General features: G+C 40.0%; 6 protein-coding genes across 7 annotated transcripts; 3 read left to right on the top strand and 3 right to left on the bottom strand.

Moving 5' to 3' along the window:
• The first annotated feature begins 851 nt into the window (after positions 1-851).
• On the top strand, positions 852-2209 carry LOC149736204 (homeobox protein not2-like). The gene is made up of 3 exons (XM_089879094.1): positions 852-1502; positions 1577-1746; positions 1918-2209. Exons 1-3 carry the CDS (start codon positions 1019-1021, stop codon positions 2029-2031), a joined length of 768 nt encoding a protein of 255 aa, XP_089735220.1. The 5' UTR covers positions 852-1018; the 3' UTR covers positions 2032-2209.
• On the bottom strand, positions 1504-11495 carry LOC149736203 (putative pre-mRNA-splicing factor ATP-dependent RNA helicase PRP1). 2 transcript variants are annotated; one of them, XM_089879014.1, is made up of 16 exons: positions 8537-8674; positions 8296-8392; positions 7964-8036; positions 7571-7741; positions 7040-7203; positions 6571-6766; positions 6040-6258; positions 5763-5930; positions 5260-5346; positions 4984-5133; positions 4569-4677; positions 4191-4382; positions 3591-3713; positions 3074-3264; positions 2627-2796; positions 1504-2362 (listed from the first exon to the last, which is right to left on the bottom strand). In XM_089879014.1, the coding sequence occupies exons 2-16, from the start codon at positions 8367-8369 to the stop codon at positions 2257-2259; spliced, it is 2193 nt and encodes a 730-aa protein (XP_089735140.1). In that variant the 5' UTR covers positions 8370-8392; positions 8537-8674; the 3' UTR covers positions 1504-2256. The 2 variants fall into 2 exon arrangements, 1 of the variants encoding a protein (XP_089735140.1); XR_016385097.1 differs by lacking the exons at positions 1504-2362; positions 2627-2796; positions 3074-3264; ... (8 more) ...; positions 7040-7203; positions 7571-7741 and adding an exon at positions 11362-11495 and having other exon boundaries at positions 7981-8036; positions 8537-10895.
• A 164-nt stretch (positions 11496-11659) lies between these two features.
• Positions 11660-13471, top strand: LOC149736202 (uncharacterized). The gene is made up of 4 exons (XM_089879075.1): positions 11660-11819; positions 12086-12831; positions 12978-13053; positions 13263-13471. Exons 1-4 carry the CDS (start codon positions 11691-11693, stop codon positions 13383-13385), a joined length of 1074 nt encoding a protein of 357 aa, XP_089735201.1. The 5' UTR covers positions 11660-11690; the 3' UTR covers positions 13386-13471.
• Positions 13189-17044, bottom strand: LOC149736201 (dnaJ homolog subfamily C member 21-like). The gene is made up of 10 exons (XM_089879056.1): positions 16814-17044; positions 16564-16657; positions 16100-16223; positions 15803-15934; positions 15437-15610; positions 15093-15211; positions 14677-14773; positions 14324-14466; positions 13978-14109; positions 13189-13923 (listed from the first exon to the last, which is right to left on the bottom strand). The coding sequence occupies exons 1-10, from the start codon at positions 16908-16910 to the stop codon at positions 13485-13487; spliced, it is 1551 nt and encodes a 516-aa protein (XP_089735182.1). The 5' UTR covers positions 16911-17044; the 3' UTR covers positions 13189-13484.
• On the bottom strand, positions 16814-19542 carry LOC149736200 (uncharacterized). The gene is made up of 9 exons (XM_089878611.1): positions 19476-19542; positions 18804-18906; positions 18644-18753; positions 18355-18468; positions 18090-18224; positions 17942-18018; positions 17619-17891; positions 17501-17562; positions 16814-17450 (listed from the first exon to the last, which is right to left on the bottom strand). Exons 1-9 carry the CDS (start codon positions 19540-19542, stop codon positions 17195-17197), a joined length of 1197 nt encoding a protein of 398 aa, XP_089734737.1. The 3' UTR covers positions 16814-17194.
• A 93-nt stretch (positions 19543-19635) lies between these two features.
• Positions 19636-22264, top strand: LOC149736199 (alanine--glyoxylate aminotransferase 2, mitochondrial-like). The gene is made up of 6 exons (XM_089879057.1): positions 19636-19956; positions 20004-20097; positions 20264-20479; positions 20534-20706; positions 21133-21370; positions 21479-22264. Exons 1-6 carry the CDS (start codon positions 19856-19858, stop codon positions 22109-22111), a joined length of 1455 nt encoding a protein of 484 aa, XP_089735183.1. The 5' UTR covers positions 19636-19855; the 3' UTR covers positions 22112-22264.
• Positions 22265-22286: the final 22 nt, after the last annotated feature.

Genomic DNA, 22286 nt, shown 5'->3' with positions numbered 1-22286 from the left:
GTGACGTAACAACTTTGATGTTAATAAGTTTGTGACGTAACAAAGCTCTTTGATGCCGAATTAAAGTTAATCTTCGGTTTAAACACTGAGATCCAACAATACAAGATATTTAATCCATTGTTACGTCATAATATATCTCATAATGACATCACAAACATAATATATCCCATTATGACATCACAAACACGCAGCGTAAATAATAAAGTCGCGGAAATGAGATTGTTTTTTAATAATCGCTATTGTAACGTTTGAAACTTTAGAGCTAAGCGGTTTCTACAAAGTGACGTCACGATGCGATGACGCCACTTTATTCATTATATTCCTGAATTTTATAATAATGGTTATTGTTATGCATCTGGTAATCAACAAACATTCAATTTTAACAATCCTGAGTTTCTCCGACACCTGCGCGACCAACGCGACGATCCGCCTGTTTCATTACTACGTCATAATCAATATTATTAAATCAAAACATGCAACAAACAGGATTGTCGAGTAATAATAGCAATTGTGGGAACAATCGGGGTTTGCTACGTCACAATGGGAGAATGTTGACAATGCAAATACTGTTACGTCAAAATGCAAATACATTTTGCCAATTATACCGCGTTTGATGTGACGTCACACTTGATTGTGACGTCATTATGAAATTGTTCCCACGATTCGAACATTGTAGCTTTTCGAAAAAGAGCTTCGAATATCGCGTTTATTACGTCATAATCGAACTGCAATCCGAGAAAATTTGTCTCTATGACGTCACGATGTCAATTGTTCGGGTAAATCAAAGACGGCGACGTTCGACAACTTTCAACTTGTTATCATGACGTAACAGACGCTATTGTTCCAATCAGAATCAACTAATTATCTTTTATCAGAACTTGAGCGTTACAATAATATTTTAGAATCTTATCTTTATGACGTCACAGCACGCCCAACGCGATCTGGAACGCGGAGAAGAAGGCTGTCGCTATTTAAGCGTCGACCGCGGTCATCCAATCCATTATTCCACAACCACGTGATGATTTCAGTCGAGAATCGCGAGTTGCATCGAAGGCTCTTTATGACGTCATCAATAGAAAGCAGGTCAGATGAAAGTGACGTCACGACAGATTCGTTTACTTCACAATCTCCGTCATTGTCAGGAGTTCGAGAACTATCATGGTCGTCTACGTCATCGTGTGGTGACGTCATTAAACCGGAAATGACGCGCAGTAAGAAACGAAAGTTGTTTACGATAGATTCGATTCTCGCAGAAGATACAGAAAGACCAGCTAAAGTTCGACGATCTACGTCACCGTATACGTCAGCACCGGATGTTGGGATCTACTACTCCATGCTCCACCCCATGCGCCATCTTCCTTTTATACAATCTTGTATCGGGTCACCGTTTCAACCCCCACCAGGGGGTTTCCCTACCCCACCAATCACCCCGAACCCACATTGGGGTAACAGGGGTCATTTTACGTCATCACCCCTAGCAACCAATGACGTCACTGCAAGAGGTAAGCTTTTCAACAAATTTTATTTTAAGCAATTTTTTTCACATTAATTTTTTCTAAACGAATTACTTTCCCAGGAAATGACGTCACACACACGTCACCCCCCCTAGTGGACAAGAAGAGGATGCGAACCATCTTTACTTCGGACCAACTTGAAAAGTTGGAAGATGAATTCACTCGGCAACATTACATGGTTGGAAGTGAAAGATATTTCCTCGCCAAGCGACTTAATCTCTCCGAAACACAGGTTGGTGATGTCATAATGTACATTTTTGTGTGACTTTCGATAAAAAAATGAAATTTTGTGATAATACAGAAATAACTTTTAGTTTTCATGCCAGACGTAATATCGATCCCCCCATTTGTACATGAACCACTGATCATGTTGCCATAATAATAACTCCCCCCTCCCCTTCAGGTGAAAGTTTGGTTTCAAAATCGTCGAATTAAGTGGAGGAAACGTCGCCACCAAGTGACCGACCAATCCAACTTCAATGTACTTAAACTAGCAGGAAGTTTAGATAATAGATGATTATGATGTCATAAGAGATGGTTATGATGTCATCACTTCCTTCTCAGTTCCAAGGAAAGTTCAACGAGGGGTCAAATATATTATTTCTATTCAAGTTGTTGTTGTTATTTCTATGTTCACATTTATGATTTCTATGTTCACTATTTGTTGTTGCAAATTAAAAATATTTTCAACAAAACGTTTGTTACATCATGATGACATCATAGTTATGACATCACGGGTCCCTTATGTTTGGGCTCCCATCCGAGCGATAATTCGTTCAAGTTGTCGTTTAGCCTCACATTGGGGGAAGTTCCCCATGTTGTAGTATTGGGGGGCGATCTTAACCAACCTGTGGTGAAAGTATGGGGGGTTGATGTTTAGATATTATATATGGGGTTGATATTATATGGATGTCAAATGCTGACAAAGTTGTAAAAGCTCGGATTTGCCGAGTGCTCAGATAATTACGCCATCAAGGAAAATAAAACAAAAAATGAAATAAAATATTTGGCCTGAAAGGTTAAACCAGAGTCAGAGAGGCTCGGAAATTGTTGCCTTATTTGGTAATTAACAATATTGATGTCGAATGGTGGATTTGATACGTCTTACTCACCAATCTGGTTTAATATCTGTGTTTGTTCGAATATAATTCTTTGTTGTGAGAACGAACTCGTTGTAGAGAACCCACTCAGGTTTATGGTCAAGACACGTAGAGGGGTGAAGTTGAACTACCTGGTTGTCTTTCACGGTTAAGTAATGTCCGGTTCGCTCCAAGTGTGCCACCTGTTGCGTGGTTGATGTTAATGTGCGATTTTATTCATAATTGTAGACATTAAGTTTGTAATATCATAATATAATGTGGTGAACAATGTGTTTGTTAAGTGAAGGAAAATCTAACGTTTTATTGGAAAATAAAAGTTCATAAAAGTATTTCAAGGTGTTGGAAACATCAGTTATCGACAAGTTAAATACAGGTATTGGTTTGAATTGGTTGGCTCTTGGTCACAATATAATGTTGCTTATTTTTAATATAATGTGTAGCAATGATAATATACCGAACCTGCATAAAGAATCCCGCAACCAAAGCTTTACGGATATTGATGTAATATTCGCGACTTGTAAACTCGGTACTTCTGCGTGGGAGAGCGAACCGATCCATTATTCGTGCTAATTGTGTTCGTACGTTGTCGCACTGCGCCATCGAGCGGTTGTTTATGAAGTTGTCAAAGCACCACTGGGGGGCTCCTTGAGCTGTGAAGAGAAGAGGTGAATTAGAGGTTGGAGGGTTGGAGAACCAGGGATTCTGGGTTCGAATCCAGGCAAGGGTTGGAGAACCAGGGATCCTGGGTACGAATCCAGGCCAGGGTTGGAGAACCAGGGATCCTGGGTTCGAATCCAGGCCAGGGTTGGAGAACCAGGGATCCTGGGTTCGAATCCAGGCCAGGGTTGGAGAACCAGGGATCCTGGGTTCGAATCCACGCCAGGGTTGGAGAACCAGGGGTCCTGGGTACGAATCCAGGCCAGGGTTGGAGAACCAGGGATCCTGGGTACGAATCCAGGCCAGGGTTGATGCTTACCTTGTTTGTACGCATGGTAAACGTTGAGAAGAGTAAGATGATCGCCGTCGATGTGAGCAAACCTCATCTTTGATTCGTCGGCTTGTTTCTTGGAATCACCCGGTCGCACGAAACACTGGGGAACTGGTGCAACAGGGCGGGGGGACGTCACCCACAATGTTAGTCTAACAATTTATTTAATGGAAGCAAGGAGGTTTAGGTGGGGGTAAAGTGGGGGCGGTTGGGTGGTGGGGGTTATAGGGGGTAGTGGGGGTTTTAGGGGGTAGTGGGGGTTATGGGGGTAGTGGGGGTTATAGGGGTAGTGGGGGTTATAGGGGTAGTGGGGGTTATGGGGTAGTGGGGGTTATAGGGGTAGGGGGGGTTATAGGGGGTAGTGGGGGTTATGGGGGTAGTGGGGGTTATAGGGGGTAGGGGGGGTTATAGGGGGTTGGGTGGTGTATATAAGGAGATGTATTTAAATATTTATAGTTATAAGCTTCTAAATACATAAGAATAAGAATATTTGTAATATAGGGGTTCTTAGGGTTGGGGTTTATATTGATTTGTTTGTAATATAATATACACAAATGATAAAACACAAGAATACAATATTAATTATACCTGACAACATAGCCGTTATACTGAGGATCTCATTGGAGCAATTATACTCGCAGCTTGCGACCAGCATCTTCGATAACTGGGGATCGAGAGGAAACTCGGCCATTATCGCCCCGAGCTCTGTGAGGTCCCCGTCGTCATTGAGCGCCGACAAGTAGTTGAGAAGTTCGAGGGCGCGCATCAGGGTTTCGGGGGCTGGGGGGGTTGGGGGGTTCGTAAGGTGGAGAAAATATAGTGAAATATATGACTAAATGCAGCAAAAAAACAATCAAAAAATTTACAAAAAAAAGAGTTGTCTTTGAAGAATTAATTCTATTTCTGTTATCTATTGTATTATTGCAAAATATATAAGAAAGTTTCCAAGATAACACGACGACCCACCTGGTGGATCCATGAAGTCAAAATGCACGAGGTCGTCGATCCCCAATTTCTTGAGGTGGAGGACAACGGATCCGAGGTTGGAACGCAAGATCTCAGGGTACGTGTTTTCCTGCGCATGGTACATGTATCATCATTAGTGGTGGGGGGGGGGGGTAAGTATCATGTGTGATGTTTTACTTTGCTTGTTTCAAGTCAATATAAGTTTATTTATACTGTAGTTTAACAGCCACGCTTTTATTTGACATTTTTCCACAAGTAGTTTTTACCCAAAGCGTATTTTAACGACAGTTGTTTTGTTGTGAATTCCGTTGTTTTAATTATATTGATCTTGCTATCGTATTCCAAGAGATAATCAAACATTTGAACATCACACATCATCATTATGACATCACACACACACATCATGACATCATACCTGCATCTCTGTCTTATAAGCCTTCTCCGTATAAAGCCGGAAACATTTCCCGGGTCGTGTCCGTCCCCCTCTTCCCGATCGTTGTTGAGCGCTCGCTTTGCTGATCGCCGATACGAGTAACGACTCGACCCGGATGCGGGGGTTGTATACCTGGGGTTATGGGGGTTACATGGGGTTAGGGGTGATATTCTACAGCAACACATGGGATGGGTTACCCCTCCTCTATATTGGATGGGAAATCTTTACATAAAGGTTATGTTTTATATTCCAACCAACCTTTTGTTTGGAGAATCCTGGATCGATAACGAACACGATTCCATCGATGGTTAGCGATGTTTCAGCGATGTTGGTGGAAACTACAAGCTGTGGGGGGGGGGGGGGTTAGGTTGGTGTATAGAGTTATATACAGGGGGTAGGGGGTTAAATACGGTCATGGGCGGAAGTCACTACAAGCTCCTTTTTGTTATAATTACTCCTCAAATGTTTCAATATTAATTCTAACCAAGTTGTGATGAAACAATATACGTTACGTCATATGACTCGCGTTGTGTTGTACAGACTTATGCGACAACAATGCCCAATATGTGTTTGATATGCATTGTAACACACGGTGGTTGGTGGGAACATGTATCGTGTATAGTGTTTGTAGCTTTTCCACCAACTGTCCTACAGTTTCGTTGTTTTGTTTTAATAACTAATGAAAGTTATATTTAAGTTACACATGGGAACATGGGGTAATACATGAAACTATTCAACAAATGTTTTGCATTGATTCCCACCTTCCTCCCAATGGCGCCGTTCTCCTTCTTTGGAGGAGCTTTCTCGAATATCCGTTGTTGTTGGGCGGGGGGGAGCGTCGAGTATAAAGGGATCACTTTAAGGTCCCCAACCTCAGGCCCCATGTTGTCAATCTCGCTTTTGATACGCCGACACGCTTCATCGATCTCCTATTATGATGTCATCAATGATAATTTTTTATGATGTCATCAATAATATTTATTATAATGTCATCAATAATATTTATTATGACCTCCCAGGCAAATTACATTTCCTCACCTCCTGTCCAGTTAGAAACAACAATATATCGCCCTCATCTTCCTCACACAGATGTATTTGAACCACCGTCCGTATCGAAGCTTCGAGATAATCACGCTCGGGTTCCGGGGTGTAGAATATTTCCACGGGGTGTGTACGACCGGGGATTGTGAGGAGGGGGGCGGAGTTAAAGTATTGTTGGAACTTTCCAGCGTCGAGTGTGGCGCTCATCACTATAATCTGGGTGGGGGGGGGGGGGGTGAATTATTTATACAGGTTGTATTTTAAGAATGGAATTATTATATAATAATGTTTTACTGATAATTTCGTTCTCTTTGTTGTTTTAATTAATCTGGTCTTTGCTAACGAATTTAAAGTGAAAAATAACAAATTTTAAATTAATAAAAACGTTAAATCAACCATACAACTAACATATTTTAACAATTGTTGTTTGGTTGCTAACTCCCTTTCTCTTCATTGTTTTAATTAATCTGACCTTTTTGTATTCGAGAAGATAAATAACATTTACAAACCACACAAATACCATCGTACCTTAAGATCAGGTCGTTGTTTGCAAACTTCCTTGATCACCCCCAGCAAAATATCGGTGGATAACGTCCTCTCGTGCGCCTCGTCGAGGATGATGAAGTCGTATCGTTCCATCAATGGATCGGCCATGGCCTCCCTCAGTAACATCCCGTCCGTCATATATTTCAAACATGTTTTCTGTGACGAACAATCCTCAAACCTGGGGGAACAATAATGGGTATAATAGTTTAAGTTAACTACAAGGTATTTATACAGCGGGGCAAACAGGATTTGGAATGAAATATAAAGGAATGTTTTGCACAGAATATGTTCGTTAAACTGTGACCACCCTTGTTCAAACGTAGCGATCATATGGAATAAACATGTGATGTTATTTATAAAGCAAGTCTTAAACATTATTGTTTGGATTTAAATATTTAGGAATCAGTTTTAGTATTACACCAGCCATTGAAAGTTGACATAACATGATCACCTGATAGTGTAACCAACTTCCTGCCCCAACATGACGTCCATCTCCTCAGCTACACGTTGTGCCACGCTCATCGCAGCTACACGTCGCGGCTGGGTGCACGCCACGGCTTTTCTGGAGGTCACGGGGTGATTGGCACGAACGTATTCCGTGCACCATTGTGGGATCTGTGATGTCATAATTGGCAAGTTAAAGTATGATGTTATAGCAAACATATATAATACAATAATTCACATGAACTTTTCTTATCAATTATTTTCCTGGAAAGCTGATAACGCTGTCCTGGGTTAAGTCTTCAAAATGTTGTTTTAGTAAAAATAACTTGCCTGAAGACCTCCATCGGACTAAATACCATGAAAACATGGTTTAGTATCGGAGCGCTAAGTTTTACAACTTTGTACAAACATAGATCCCCTATATACCAAACGCCAACATATATCAGCCACACACAAGTACAACACATGGCAACCTGCACCACACCAATATATACAATGGTATTACCCCTGTAAGATACAACACCCCCCTCACGCCCACCTGTGTAGTTTTCCCTGAGCCAGTCTCCCCAACCAACACGATAGTTTGATGTTTGGCCAACAACATCATGAACTCCTCCTTATATTCCCACACAGGGAGGCCCAACCTCTTCTTCAATATATCGTAATATTTCTGTGTGAATGGTAACCCAGTAAGGGGGTTGGTGGGTACCTGCGAAGGGGGGGGGGGTTACATATATATGATATCTATAAATGGGTGAATATATATATGATGTTTATGAAACTATTTGATTATATGACAACATATATTTAGGTTTTTGAAGTTTTGATGCAAAATCTGGGCTGGCATTGTTAACACCTTAAAATATATGATGTCACCTCTAATTAGCAGCCACATCAACACTTATACATAAGATATCTATGGAACAAATACCTGCGCAGGCGACACCAGCTTGGATGAACTTTTTTCATCTCGGCGATATTTCCGATCACGCTCATCTCGTCGTCTATGATGTCATAATGGTGTTTGTTATGGAATAGTTCAACCATTTCTAAGTAGCCGTATTACAATTGTTTTTAATGGAAAATGTTTTTATTTTAAAACAATAGTTTGCATAGCTGACTGTTAGAAATGACGGATAACTATTTTAAAACCAGCATAAGAAATGTTTCACAATTCAGTTGGTGATGTTTTATAAAGTTGATTGATTTAAATAACAACAGTCGATTTAGAAATTAATTAAAACAAACTTAACCCCCCCTCACCTGTCATCATCTCTGTCACGGTCCGATCGTTTCTTCCGGTCGTCCCCGATGTCCAGACGATGGCGCTTCGACATTTTATAAGATTTCTATCTTACCCCTAAAGTTCAAGAAATGTAATGCACGATGTTACAACAACGCAGTGATTCATAGAAATAACATAAAACCTTTACACACGTCCACCAAGCACCAAGACAAATACTTTGGCAACAATAATAATAATATTATTAATAACGAGATTTACAGAGTTGCTGATGTTCGCTGGAAAGTTTGGAACAAATTAATATTCGTCGACACTTTCTTCTTCTTCTTGATCTTTCCCCGATCGAACTCCCGATCCCACCCATCCGTGGACGACCTCGACCTCTTATTATGATCCATCTTGGCGTCTTCCTCCACAATAGACGACCCGCCGTCCCACGTCTCAACTTCACCACCATACGCTCGACCCGATGACAACTTGAGCAACTTTGTGAGGATACCACTTCTCCCTCCCTCCTCCTCCATTCTCCTCTTCCTCTTATCACTTCCTCCCAACATTTTCAACTTCTTCTCGTGCTCTTCTCTCTCTTTATCCGACCTCCTGCTGTCATTGGAGGAGAGAGATCTCTCATCTTCGTTCTTCTCGCATCTCTTCTTCACGTGCAACTTCTGCCACATCTTTTGATGGTTTGGCCTCCCTGAAAACAACTTCCCTCTTATATTGAACGAAATCTTTTTATTCCCGCTCCTCCCCAACTCCCCGCTGTCCCGCCGCTCTCGGATCTTACTTTCCAACCAATCCTCCCCAACAGGGGGAAGACTCACCAACTTTGGGACCCCAACTAACGCGGTTTTTTCTTCGCTTGTTTTTATTTCTTTCGAATCTTTTTGAGATTTGTCGGGCAGTTTTAGCGAAACTTTGTGAAGGAATCCGTTAGTTTTGTTTGTTGTTGTCGTGACTTTGGTGCACGAGTGTTGAGGTGTTGAAGGCTTTGTTGGAGATTCTTTTTTCATCTCAATCTCAGGTTTATATGAATCTCCTTGGATTTTTGTTGGATTTCCGTGGATTTTTGTTGAATTCCCCTTGATTTTTGTTGGATTATCGTTGATTTTTATTGGATTACCGTTGATTTTTGTTGAATTACCGTTGATTTTTGTTGAATGACCGTTGATTTTTGTTGGATTATCGTTGATTTTTATTGGATTACCGTTGATTTTTGTTGAATTACCGTTGATTTTTGTTGGATTCCCGTTAAAATCCACGAACCTATTATTAACATGATTCTTAACAACAGCAGCAGCAGCTTCTCGTTGATTCAACTTTTGTTTCAACTTAACGTGCTTTGTTTCCGCCACACGATGGTAGAACAACAAATACGCTTGTTGGTTGAGAGCTTGGTGGGAACTCACTTGATTGACAGATGAATCATTGAAACAATACCATTGTCCGTTAGCAGCTTTCGCGTAAGCGTAATAATGTCCAGAGTTGCAGCTGAATCCAGAATGCACAAGCACGGCATAGAGATCATATATCGGGCCCTCGTTGCGGTCGGAACTTGTGTAAGGTCCGAGGTTGAGTTTGGAAGGATATGTGACGTCTCGGTTAATCTTGTTTCCCATGAACGATGAGAATCGTTTCAACTGGACAGTGAGAACATTGGGCGGTCGATGAATCGAGAAAGTTTTGCTCGCAGGAACCGACTTCTTGCATTGATAACATTTGTACAAGTTGTCTCCGTGTAAAAGCTCCGGTTTTACAAAATTTTCCAAACATTTTCGAAGATCATTTGATTCTTGTTTGTTGATATCCAAGCTAAGATCAAGGAAAGGGTCGAAAGTATCGGACACGGCGCGACATTGACGACATTTAACGCGACTTCTTAGATAACCTCCGAATATCTGGTAGACGAGCGTGGTGGTTTTGGTGTGGATGTCGAGCTTGGATGGGAGGCCGAACAAACACGATCGTTGCATCGCGTCCACCGAGTAACGAATGAACTCATGCGCGTCCTCCTGTCGACCGAACTGTAGATGTTTCGCGATGATTCGAAGATTCTTGAGGATATTCATCGGCCGAATGGATTTTCCTCCGTTACCAAACGAAGCACTCTGATGATGTTGCAACGAACATAACATGCAAAACTGCCCGTTGACTCGACACTGCGCACTATGCTGGTTGCTCATTAAGTAGTTTGCAAGTGGGGGTGTGTAGGTGAGACATTGCAACGCAGAGTTGAGGAAGCACGTATTTCCAAGGTTGACCAACCCCGCACCCACCCTACCCGACTTTCGCCACAAAAGTTCTAATTTCTCCGGTGGAAAAAGAATCGACTTCGGACGAGGTATCCCTTCAATTGTTTTTACCTCCCCGTTATTTTTCACCCCGTTCATTTTGTCTCGTTTCAAGCTTCCCGAGAGCAAAACATATTTACTTTTAAGTTGGTTCAGGTTGAGTGAGTACAGGTGTTCCGCTTCAACGAACTCGATCTTTTGTAGAAGAAACTTCTTCGTTGCCGAGTTGACGCGATTCTCGAACGACGAATCAGATGTTTTGAAAATATCGTCAGCGATTTGTTTCGTTATCGTCATGGTGGTCGCATCCTAACACACGAGGGCGGTAACTGTATTAAAAGTTTAGTTTGTTTATTTTAAGAAATAATAGTTTTTGTTTGTTTTTAAAATTATAATAGTAACTTAGCAAATGTACAATACGAATGTTTGGTTTATTTTAAAAATAAAACATAATAATAAACAACATTTTAATAGTGTAATAAATAAGATGGAACATTTATTTGCATCTTTGGCCACAGTACATTTAGTAAAGTGTGGTTGGTATGCATTTATTTGTTTGAATATAATTTTAAACTGACTAAAAACGTAAATAACGATCTCAATCATTGCTTGACAAACAAATAAGCCAAAAGTTCAATTATTTTTATTAAAGCAAGTTATGGGATGATTATATGAGCAAAAATTCAACCACGTTTCTGTCCGTCAATAAAAACTAAATTAATGGAATTTCTGTGAAACTTTCTAATGAAACTAGAAACAAAAATTAAGTAAATGGTTAAAAAATACAAAACTAACTTTAAAACTTGACAGATAACGCCTCAAATCGTCGATAATTCAACTTTTTTTGGAAGAAATAAAAAATCTTTAAAGAACGTGGGATGTCCTAGCTTATAACCCATGAGCGTAAGGTCGTGCGAAATTTGTTATGCCAAGTTATTTAAATTGAATTAGCATAAAAAAACAATTGTTTAAAAATAAATTTTATTAAATAGTTTCTGTTGTATTTAAACATATTTATGCTACTAAATGATTAGCGGATTTTGTCAAAAATAGCACAAAAATTTACCCGCGTAAAATCACTTTCAATACATTTTGAAAACAACGACATAGACGTCATAGGATCTATGCCACATCCAACAATCAACACCAAAGTAAATATTTTGTTGAAAATGGAAGAAACAATTTTCCAGGAAGATCCCGATTTATTGGAGTTAATTCGGCTCGCATCCGTTGGAAAGTCGTCAATCGATCGGGTAAATATGACGTTAATATTTCAGTTTAAAGGATATTTTCATAACTGATATTTTAGTTGTATTTTACACACATATGTTATTGTGCTTGCCTCTGGACCTGGGGGTATGGGTTCAAGGCTCAATACTGCCACCACTGTGGATGTATGTGTCCTTAGGCAAGACACGTATCAACTCATAGGTCAGCACCACATGACAGAACACCCGTGTTGTAATGACTGTCGTTGCACCGCCATGTGAAGATAAATATGTTATATTCATATCCACAGCTATCTGGGAAGTTTCTCACTCCAGATGGAAAGAAATCAAAATCCACCAACTTCGACCCTCTAGCCCTCCCAGTGGTTGTATTAACGAGCGATGAAACCGACCAACCACGACCAAACAAACGGTTATGCTTCAGCGATTCCAAAAACTTAGAAACAAAAAAGCGTTTTCGCGACGAAGCAATAAATGCGAGTCATCAACTGAACAATAATGACTCATCAAATTCTGAAAAACTTTTAACTAAAAAATTAAAACGACGAAAACTTATAAATGCTGACTCATCTTCCTTGGCTCAATCAGTCGTTCCTATTGATGACCCAGCAGAAAATGTGCCGAGTGATTTAAAGTCAGCGGAAAAATCACCGACCCATCACTCCCCAACACCCCTGGTGGAGGATTCAAAATTAAAAGACAAAAAATTGACGGAAAACGTTGAAAATTTAAACATTTTATCCGTAAACACAGTCCATATCGTTAGCATTCCAAATGTTAACGAAGAAAAACTTCGAGAAACGACAGACTCAGCAATCCCCCCTAGTGGGAGATTGTTGCGTAAAAGGATCCGTAAGACGTTACCCCCGTTGAAACTCCGACAAACCCCCCTTGGATTACCCAAGCAACCCCGAGTAACGAAGGATGAATTTACCATCGAGGAAATTTATACGAACAAGAATTACGCGACACCCGGCACTAAATCATGGGAGACGATATTCGAGGAACCGAAGCAAGATAAAGACGGGAATATGCGGTAAATATGATTTCTATGGTTTATATATGGTGTCTATTGTCTTTTGTTGGGGAGGGTCTGTTGCGATTCATTTATTTTATCTTTATCATGTTATACGAACCTTGACACTTTAAACAAAATAAATAAATATCATCCATTTCTCATAGTTACGTTGAAAAGAAAAAGAAACGACGATTAGTTGTTTTCCCCACCGACCCCTCTGCTCGTAACAAGAAGAAAAAGGTGAACCCCCATATTTAATACTACGTTACGTTTAGTAGCAACAAGCCAACAACAAAGGGGAAATTACAAAAGTATCAAATCCAACTTTTAAACTGTCAGTAACAATTTTTACCATATACTTGAACAGATCACATATGTCATTCTTATGTGATATTAATGTTGTATATCACTTATATATTACTTTGAACAACAACATATTTTTCCACCAGGTTCGACGCAAGCGACCATCACGACGAAACAAACAAACCGATGACACAGCATCGAACGAACGACTCAGCACAATATTGTCACGCTTGGACGATCAGCTTTTACTTAACGGGGATTCCCCTTAAACAAGAATCTTTATTTTATTTCTATATCCACAAATATATTTGATTGTTCTTCGTGTTTTACGACGAAATACACAAAATAACTGGAGTATGATGTCATAATCACTTTAATGGTTTAGAATGCCCCGTAGTTTTAAGATGTTGAAACAATTTATTTCTCGTTGGGAACTTTGTGCGACAAGTTGAACAAAAGTTGGTCGGCTTCTCCTCGCTGACGATGCGTTGTTGATTCTTCGATCTTTGCTTTGTGATGTCATCATTAGTGATGTCACTGCCCATGACATCATTAGTTGTTCGTTGATTCTTCGGCTTCCTTCTCCGAGATTTCGTTTTCTTGGTGGCGCCAGTGACCTCCGGTGGTGGGGTAGTGATGTCATCAGTGTTTGTGACATCATTGTTGATAACATCATCAGTGTCTTTATCGATGTTGGTAACATCATCTGGGTTGATGACATCATCTGAACTGATGACATCATCATCCTCGTACTCATTAAAAAGTTTTAACTTTTGTTTTCGTTGCTTTTTCTGTTTCTTCGTCAACCTTGGAATAAAAGTAAAGATAAAACACCGCGTCGCAACTAATCAACAAACATACTTTGGTTTATTCGTAGCCTCGTCCATAGTGGACGTGTCATCTTCTTGTTGTTGATATTTATCGTGTGACATCTCCGCTTGTAATTCAACAAACTTTTCTCGGTGTTTCTTCGATTTCTCGTGGTTTTTCAACCTGGGGGAATAACCATGGGAACTTATACAAATAACTATAAACGTAAAGATCTGGTGCTACGAAAACGTAACAGACAAAATCAAGTCCAAGTTTCAACCAATTGTACATAGAAGATATATGGTTGATGACTTATTTATCATGATGGGGCAACAACAGTCGTTACAACACGGGTGTTCTGGTTGATTTAACTCTTATAGAACACCAAGCAACTTACGCCATCTTTGTTTTAAATTGTTTGTTGCAAGCCACACAATATAATTCCTCTTGTTGCTCCTCATCCCCACTCTCCTCTTTCTCCTCCTGCTCATTCTCCCACTCCTCCTCACTTTCCTCCGAAGAGGAAAATCCAAACTCATCCTGAAAAACAATAGAAAGCAATTTCGATTAATGTTTTACGCCCAAATCATTTGTTGAAACCCAGGTGTAATAAACTCAAACCAGTAAATTTAAATATTACGATATGGGCAGCAACAGCAGAATGCGCTCTACAGTATAAGATGCTACCTATCTATATACATCACCCCATTCACACACACCCCTAACCCCCACACAACCCCCCCACCCCACCTTAAGCAAATCCTCAAGTTGTGCGACCCTCGAAGCATCTTCCATCATCTTGTCGCGGTTCATCGCCTCGTACTTTGCTGATTCCTCTACACGAGCCCTGGTATGACATCATAATCAGTGGTATGACATCACAATCAGTGGTATGACATCACAATCAGACAATCAGTATTATGAGAAAGGTTAACTAATTAATTTTATTGCAGCAAGAAGCAAATAATAAGGTGTAAATAAATCTCTTTAGTGGAAATGTTTGATCTAATGTTGATGAAGTTGAACGATTCTCGTAACGAAATAACAGTCAGGATCAAGTGTTATGAAGTATGTAACAAACAAAATCAAGTCAAACGGATAGTTTGTTGTTAGATGTTTAAACAGAGACTTATTTTTCGCCGAAATATCCTTCTCAAAACCTCTACCTCATTATCTCCGCACGTTTCTCGGAAGCTTTTTTCGATTGTAACTCTGCTCGTCTCTCTAGTTCCTCCCGGTGGATTTTAACTCTGGGATCACGTTTACGAACAAATGCAACTAAATCCTGGTTGAAACATAGATTATAGAAATAGTATAAACTACAAAATTATTAAAATAATAACTTAATAATATAATTCAACTTTTCATATTATAACAATATATTATATTATATATACAGGGACAGTATTAATAAAAGCTTTTATTACAATAGCGAAGATTTAAGAATATTGAAAATGTAAAGACAGAATACAGAGCGATAAAATCTAAAAGAAAAAAGTTTGTAATTTACCCGTATTAAATCGTTACGTTTCCTTTTTTCTTTTTCTCTCTCCTTTTTATTCTCTTTCTCAATAATCCTCGCAATCCTCCGATCGGGAGCATCTCTAGCATTATATTTATCTTTCCAAACGTACGATAACTTGGTGCGGTAACTTTGCCAACTGGAGTAGAAGAGATGGACAACCTGTGTATATATGATGTCTATGTTTAGCATGAATCAGTGTCAAGCAACACAAACATCTTAATATTCTTAAAACCAACATAATCATTTTTATTTATCTCTCTGAAAACAAGAGCCAAAATCAACTTCTTTTTTTAAATGAAAACCAAGTTTCAATCAATTCAACGATAATTATCCAAACATAGAAACAAAAACCTCGTCATAATCACTTTCCGCTTCACCGAACTCGGGCATTTCCTCAAATTCGTCGTTTGAGTCGCTCATGTGGAACTGTTTATCCTCCATAGAAATCTTCTTAAATAATTCTCGATAAACCGTGAAGAAACCCTGGTACAATATTTCTATGTTATTGCAAATAATATAATATTTCTATGTAAATGCAAATAATGTAATCTGTTTATTCTCACAACAACATCCAAGAAAACTTATGTTTAGACTTCTGGCTCAAATCACCTACATTTATTATTATGACATCATTATGACATCACCAACCTTTTCATTGTCCCCGTATCCCCGATAAACAGACGGGGTGAAAAAGTCGAGAATATTCGAAGTTTCGTCCTCAAAGCTCGCGAAGTTACTTCGATGTAAAATATCATTGCGGTGTCGGTCGTACCTGGGGTTAGGGAACCTCATTGATTAATGTGGTGAATGCAATATACTTTGGCTCTGTTTGTTTGTATAGACACCTAACAGCAGGGTAAAATCTGGGGTGACATTGTTAAAATACAGTTACACTCATAGTTGTCAAACATAGGGAACCTCATTGATTATTGTGGTGAATGCAATATACTTTGGCTCTGCTTGTTTGTATAGACACCTAACATCAGGGTAAAATCTGGGGTGACATTGTTAAAATACAGTCACACTCATAGTTGTCAAATATAGGGAACCTCATTGAATAAATAAAAGTTGGGTAACACCCCCCCTCCCCCATACCCCCTATGTTTACCCACCAAGCCTTTTCCTGTGGATCCGACAAGACATCGTAAGCTGCTTGAACCAATCGGAACTTTTCCGTCGCTTCTGCGGAATTCTCGATGTTTTTGTCTGGAATATAAACCTCATGCTCACTGTCGAGTTGTAACACACATGTTGAACACCCCATGCTCGCTGTCGAGTTGTAACACACATGTTGTACACCCCATGCTCACTGTCGAGTTGTAACACACATGTTGAACACCCCATGCTCGCTGCCAAACTCACCCGGGTGCCACTTCAACGCTTTTTTACGATAAGCTTTCTTAATGACGTCATCATCGGCATAAATAGGAACGCCTAACACGGCATAATGACATTTCATGTTTGAACAATCTCAATAAACTCAACAAACCATTCGTTTATTCGAGAACCAAACCATATGTTGCGGGAAATCCCCAACAATAAACATAACTTAAGATTTCTATGAATAGTTAGCATAATGTTACATGCTAACCACCAGAGTGACTTTTTTTCGGAAACTAACTTCTGATTAGTTTTTTAACGCTGGATGTGACATCACAGAGTATAACGTCATTATATTGTGACGCCATGAACACTGACGTAATAGTTCGTCCAGTGTAACTTTACAGGCCATTGCAACAACGTTTATTTCACCCAGTAACAGTCATTCCCGACCTCCATGTTTCGAACATAATCTGGAACCGATTGTTTGTTTACAACGCCGATTGTGACGTCACTAACAATCGGTTGTGGCGGAGTGATTTTGGAGTCTTTATACGATAAAACGTCATTGCACGGTATGACGTCATCACGCAATAAAACGTCATCACATGGTATGACGTCATCACGCGCTGTTCTGGATTTTATGAACTCCGTGACGTCATCAGGGAATTCCCACCTGCTACAACCAGATGTTAAATATATGATTTCTATTTCATCCACAACGCTCACGTGTTCTCGTCGTCGTTTATGACGTCATAATCACTATCCTCCAATTCGTTCCTGACATCGATCTGTGAATTCGAAATTCTATAGAATCATGACAATGGTTATTATTACAAACAATTACCAGAAATTCCGGAATCTTTTCGTTTTGAATCGAATCTCGAAGTTTCAAATATTTTCGTATTGTGACGTAACAACCGATGACAATGGAGCAACAAATGACAATGGTTGATATTATGACGACATAATTACCATTGTCTTTGGTTTTAACCCGGGAAACCCCCGCGTCGCTTTCCGCTAATGACGTCACATACACCCCTGTGACGCAATAATGGGAACCTGGATTGAGTTCTGTGACGTCATAAACTCCCAAACTGCTAACTTCCGGACACGTGGCCTGAAAGTGACGTCATTAGGTCAAAAGTCATATATATGTCCTCACTTTACCTCATTATCAGCGATCGTCATCGTTGCATTATGACGTAACACTGCGGGTGAACCGGTGAAACAATCTTTGTCCCCACCTAACGGAGAAATATAAAAGAAAACTTGCGTAGAAATGTTTGTCGTCATACTTATTCCAGAATATATTTACCTGATAATTGAGCTACTGTGACGTAAACAATTAAATTCCTGAATGCACAAAGCACAATGGATGGTATCTTATAATTCACAACGATTGATGTTGGTTGGATATTTGTAAATGAGATTTGTGGGGCTGTGAAAGTACCTGGGGAATAACCGGAGTTGGGAATATTTATCCTTAATGGTAGCAGCGTCAAGTCTCGAACCTGTGATGTGGGCGAACCGACCACTGTGGCACGAGTTAATTATGATGTAATAATTAATATTTAACTTACTTAACATTGTGACGCAATAGTAAGGTATTCTTGCAAACTTTGTGACGTTATAGTTGTGTTTGTTTCGTAACAATGTTTGGTTGTTGCCAACGTAACCACGCACTCTAGCCTCACCTAGTGGATAATATTACAATATACATGAACCAAAAAATCTTAGAATTCGAAACCGAGGATCAAATTAATTAAAACAATTAAGAAAATTAGCAGCAAAACGACAGTCGTTAAAACACGTTTCGAGTAAAAAACTACAAAAAAAAATAAAATATTGAAGAAACATATTTTGACTTACCGCAAAAATCAGGTTTAATGCTCGTGACGTCACATATAATGACGTCATCACGAATATAGTACCCGCATTTTCTTTCCGCCCATCTCCGTTTATTCTCACAACGACTGATGCTGGAGGGAAATTAATAAAAAATGGAATAAAACATAAAAGACATATATACCATGTTTGTAGGACGTATGTGACGTCATCCGTTATGTCACCAGCCCTGTTCCACGTAAACGATGACGTCAAGTCAACCACTGTCCATGAGAAATTAGCTGGGGCTAAAAAATATTTAAAAATTAAAAAACAAACAAAATCTTCAAAAAGTTGTGGTACCTGGTAATTTAGACGATCTGACGCTAATAATAAAGTAAAGAACAAATATAAATATCATCTTAAATAAACTAAAATAAAAGTTTTATTCTAAAACGAAGACCAATAAATTTTTCGCCATAAATCATTATTACATCACAAACATGATATTACGACAATATAATGAACATTGTCATAAATAATCGAAAGGTTAATTATTTACTTTTGTTCGAGAAATAAAGTTAGTCGAACATCGGTCATCTAGAACAACAAATTGAGTTTGTTACGTCACAAGCAAACAGAATGTCCTTTCTGTGATGTCATAGTTATGTCAATAACTTTAAACACGTCGTTGTTTCCCGCGTTTATTTGAATTTGGGCGGGAAACTTTGAATATTTCCATTATGACGTTTCCAATTCTATATGTGAGGTTTTTGGTTGATGGTATAGAGTTTATAGGTCAGAGTTGACCGATTGCCCAAATTAATTGTGACGTAACAAATAAAACTGCAATCGCGATGCTCGCGCTGCGTCGAACCAACGTCGAACGAGCCTTGTGTCGTCATAATAACATGAGCAGCATCATAATTGCTCGAGGCACCCATGCGTGTCTATAACTTCCGTTCGTAGAAATACTTGATTACAGAACAGTCGTCTATTTGTGTTGAACCAGTGTTTAACGCTTAAGTGCCAACCTACATTTGGTTGCATAAATAATATGAGGTGTGTGCAGGGGTTAGGAAGTTTGCATTGTAACTTATGCGACGCTTGTTCAAACATTATGTATTATGTCAACAAAGGCTCTCTGTGACATCACAGTAAACACCAGATGTTTAACCGAGTTATAAAACATTGTGGATTGCTGACGCCACAATACAGTAAAAGTTATTGTTGCAGGAAGTTTTAAAATTGTTAACAATGCATAGAACGTTGAGGTTAGTTGATCAAGCGAGACGGGCTGCGTCATCAATTGCGGTGCCACCAATGCCCGCCTGTGACGTCACACCGGAACCATACAAGTAAGTGACGTAACACTGCATTATGTTTTGTAATAATGACGTCACAGAGGTCGTTCTTACGAAGAAACGATGAAAATCAAAAGATCAAACATCGCGCCGACTAAGGTTCCCGCGTATTCGAAACCATTGTTGCTGACACAGGTACGTCATAATGATGATTGTGACGGAACTTTCCTCGGTGTTTTGTTTCATACACCTCAAGCCCGCTTACAAGTTACCACGTATGTAACTTTGTGGGTAATTGTTTTTCTGTATGACTGATAATGTAATGACGTAACGTGTGATGACGTAGTTATGACGTATACAGGGCAAGATGCAGTGGTTATGGGATGATGAGGGACGAAGATATCTTGACATGTTCGCTGGGATCGTCACTGTCAGTGTTGGACATTGTCATCCTACTGTGGTGGGGGGGTTAAAGGAACAACTGGATGAAATATGGCACACGACCAACTTATACCTAACCCCCCCGATGCACGAATACGCGGAGAAACTAACTTCTACACTACCAGACCACTTAAAGGTGGTATTGTGACGTATACCCGCGACATATTTGTGATTATGATGTCATGTTTAGGTTTGTTTTTTCACAAACAGCGGTTCTGAGGCGAACGACTTGGCAATAGCGTTGGCAAGGCAATATACGTCATCGTTTGACGTCATATCGTTCCGCAACGCTTACCACGGGGGAAGTCCCTATTCAGTAGGTCTCACTGCTCATGGGACTTGGAAGCATTCATATCCGAACGGGTGAGGTCGTTATGCATTGATATAATGGCCTAAATAAAATATCAGGTGTCAAAAACACACTTTTCTTGCTGTTAAAACTCAATTACTTATTGTTTTATTAACACGTCATGTCTCAGGTGAAACAAAGCCTAATTTAATATGACTTACATATATAGTAGGGTGGGGAATGATGGGACACCCTTTCATTTTCTAGCCCCATTCAGTAGTAAACAAAGAACATTCAAAGAATTGTTAAACAGTATCCTCACGACTTTCATAAACCTTTGTTGATTGTTTAAAACACGATCAGGATATTTGGATATTATCTGCTAAAGGTGTCCCATCTTACCCCTCTATATTATGCATCTATTCGGCTCCATAAGCTCCTCCAACATTCCTTCTTTGGTGTTTTAATGTAAAACGCAAACATGTGAATATTTGTTCCAGGTTTGGGATCCACCACTCTATGAACCCCGACCCCTACCAAGGTGTGTGGGGCGGCTCAAAGTGCCGCGACTCCCTGGTACAAGCCGACCGTCAATGTGGGTGCGACGGGGAGTGCGAGGCCGGTGAAAGATATTTGGAACAATTGAAGGAGGTGCTCGATTACTCTGTGGGGGGGAGGCCCGCCGCTCTGTTCGCTGAACCGGTTCAAGGGGTTGGGGGGGTCGTGCAGTTTCCTAAGGTGGGTGAATATGAACGTTGGTCTAAATCTCATTGCGTACTACAGTGTAGGACCTCACCCATAGAGAAGAAGAATAGAATATAGTTTTCCCCTATAAATTATTTTCAGAAATTCTTAAAGAAGGCTTACGAGCTTATCCATGAGCGTGGGGGGTTGTGCGTAAGCGACGAGGTACAAACGGGGTTCGGGAGGCTGGGGTCGCATATGTGGGGGTTCGAGACCCATGGGGTAACCCCTGATATTGTAACCATGGCAAAGGGGATTGCTAACGGGTTTCCTATGGGGGCCGTCGTCACTACGAAAGAAATCGCTCAAGCGTTTACTGGAACTTTACATTTAAATACGTTCGCTGGAAACCCGTTGGCTTGCACAGTGGCTAGCAAGGTGTTGGATGTTATACAGGGTGAGGATACGATGGGGTTGTGCAGGAGGGTGGGTGAGAGGTTGATTAGGGGGCTTGCCACGCTGAGAGATGAGTTTAACATTGTGGGTGACGTTCGGGGTAAGGGCCTCATGCTCGGCGTCGAGATGGTTCAGGATAAAGGCTCAAGGGCGCCACTTGGTGGCCCAGACATGCTTGAAATATGGGATAATATGAAAAACATGGGGTTAATAGTTGGTAAAGGGGGTTTGAGGGGGAACACCTTCCGATTGAAACCCCCTATGTGCATTACTGAGGAAGATGCCGACTTTACCATTGGGGTAATGAGGAAATGTATAAGTGATTTTGCTAACAAGTGAGGGGGGGCTCATTGTTTAAATACGTTGTGATATATAATGTCATTGTATTTACGTGTCAAATGTTATTATGATGTAACACATGTCATTATTGTGCATTAAAGCAAAACCTCATTGTTACAATTGTTTGATAGATAATAAACACTTACCAAGTTATGATGTCATAATGCCTCTATTG

Source organism: Ciona robusta, chromosome 5 (assembly GCF_009617815.1).
Source record: "Ciona robusta chromosome 5, ASM961781v2".
Classification (NCBI taxonomy): domain Eukaryota; kingdom Metazoa; phylum Chordata; class Ascidiacea; order Phlebobranchia; family Cionidae; genus Ciona; species Ciona robusta.
Note: the sequence above shows the minus strand (reverse complement) of the source record. Positions and strands in the feature narration are given on the sequence as shown.

Coding starts and splice junctions, on each gene's coding strand:
- LOC149736204 (XM_089879094.1), top strand. CDS start 1,019: ATGATTTCAGTCGAGAATCGCGAGTTGCATCGAAGGCTCTTTATGACG. Junction 1,503..1,576: donor CAATGACGTCACTGCAAGAG/GTAAGCTTTTCA, acceptor TTACTTTCCCAG/GAAATGACGTCACACACACG. Junction 1,747..1,917: donor TTAATCTCTCCGAAACACAG/GTTGGTGATGTC, acceptor CCTCCCCTTCAG/GTGAAAGTTTGGTTTCAAAA.
- LOC149736203 (XM_089879014.1), bottom strand. CDS start 8,369: ATGTCGAAGCGCCATCGTCTGGACATCGGGGACGACCGGAAGAAACGA. Junction 5,931..6,039: donor TGTTTCTAACTGGACAGGAG/GTGAGGAAATGT, acceptor ACATCATAATAG/GAGATCGATGAAGCGTGTCG. Junction 2,363..2,626: donor ACAGATATTAAACCAGATTG/GTGAGTAAGACG, acceptor CTTTCACCACAG/GTTGGTTAAGATCGCCCCCC.
- LOC149736202 (XM_089879075.1), top strand. CDS start 11,691: ATGCCACATCCAACAATCAACACCAAAGTAAATATTTTGTTGAAAATG. Junction 11,820..12,085: donor GAAAGTCGTCAATCGATCGG/GTAAATATGACG, acceptor TCATATCCACAG/CTATCTGGGAAGTTTCTCAC. Junction 13,054..13,262: donor CTCGTAACAAGAAGAAAAAG/GTGAACCCCCAT, acceptor TTTTTCCACCAG/GTTCGACGCAAGCGACCATC.
- LOC149736201 (XM_089879056.1), bottom strand. CDS start 16,910: ATGAAATGTCATTATGCCGTGTTAGGCGTTCCTATTTATGCCGATGAT. Junction 16,224..16,563: donor GATCCACAGGAAAAGGCTTG/GTGGGTAAACAT, acceptor CCCTAACCCCAG/GTACGACCGACACCGCAATG. Junction 15,212..15,436: donor AACGTAACGATTTAATACGG/GTAAATTACAAA, acceptor TGTTTCAACCAG/GATTTAGTTGCATTTGTTCG.
- LOC149736200 (XM_089878611.1), bottom strand. CDS start 19,542: ATGGGTGCCTCGAGCAATTATGATGCTGCTCATGTTATTATGACGACA. Junction 18,754..18,803: donor ACATACGTCCTACAAACATG/GTATATATGTCT, acceptor ATTTCCCTCCAG/CATCAGTCGTTGTGAGAATA. Junction 18,469..18,643: donor CATTAAACCTGATTTTTGCG/GTAAGTCAAAAT, acceptor ATTATCCACTAG/GTGAGGCTAGAGTGCGTGGT.
- LOC149736199 (XM_089879057.1), top strand. CDS start 19,856: ATGCATAGAACGTTGAGGTTAGTTGATCAAGCGAGACGGGCTGCGTCA. Junction 20,480..20,533: donor CACTACCAGACCACTTAAAG/GTGGTATTGTGA, acceptor TGTCATGTTTAG/GTTTGTTTTTTCACAAACAG. Junction 21,371..21,478: donor GGGTCGTGCAGTTTCCTAAG/GTGGGTGAATAT, acceptor AATTATTTTCAG/AAATTCTTAAAGAAGGCTTA.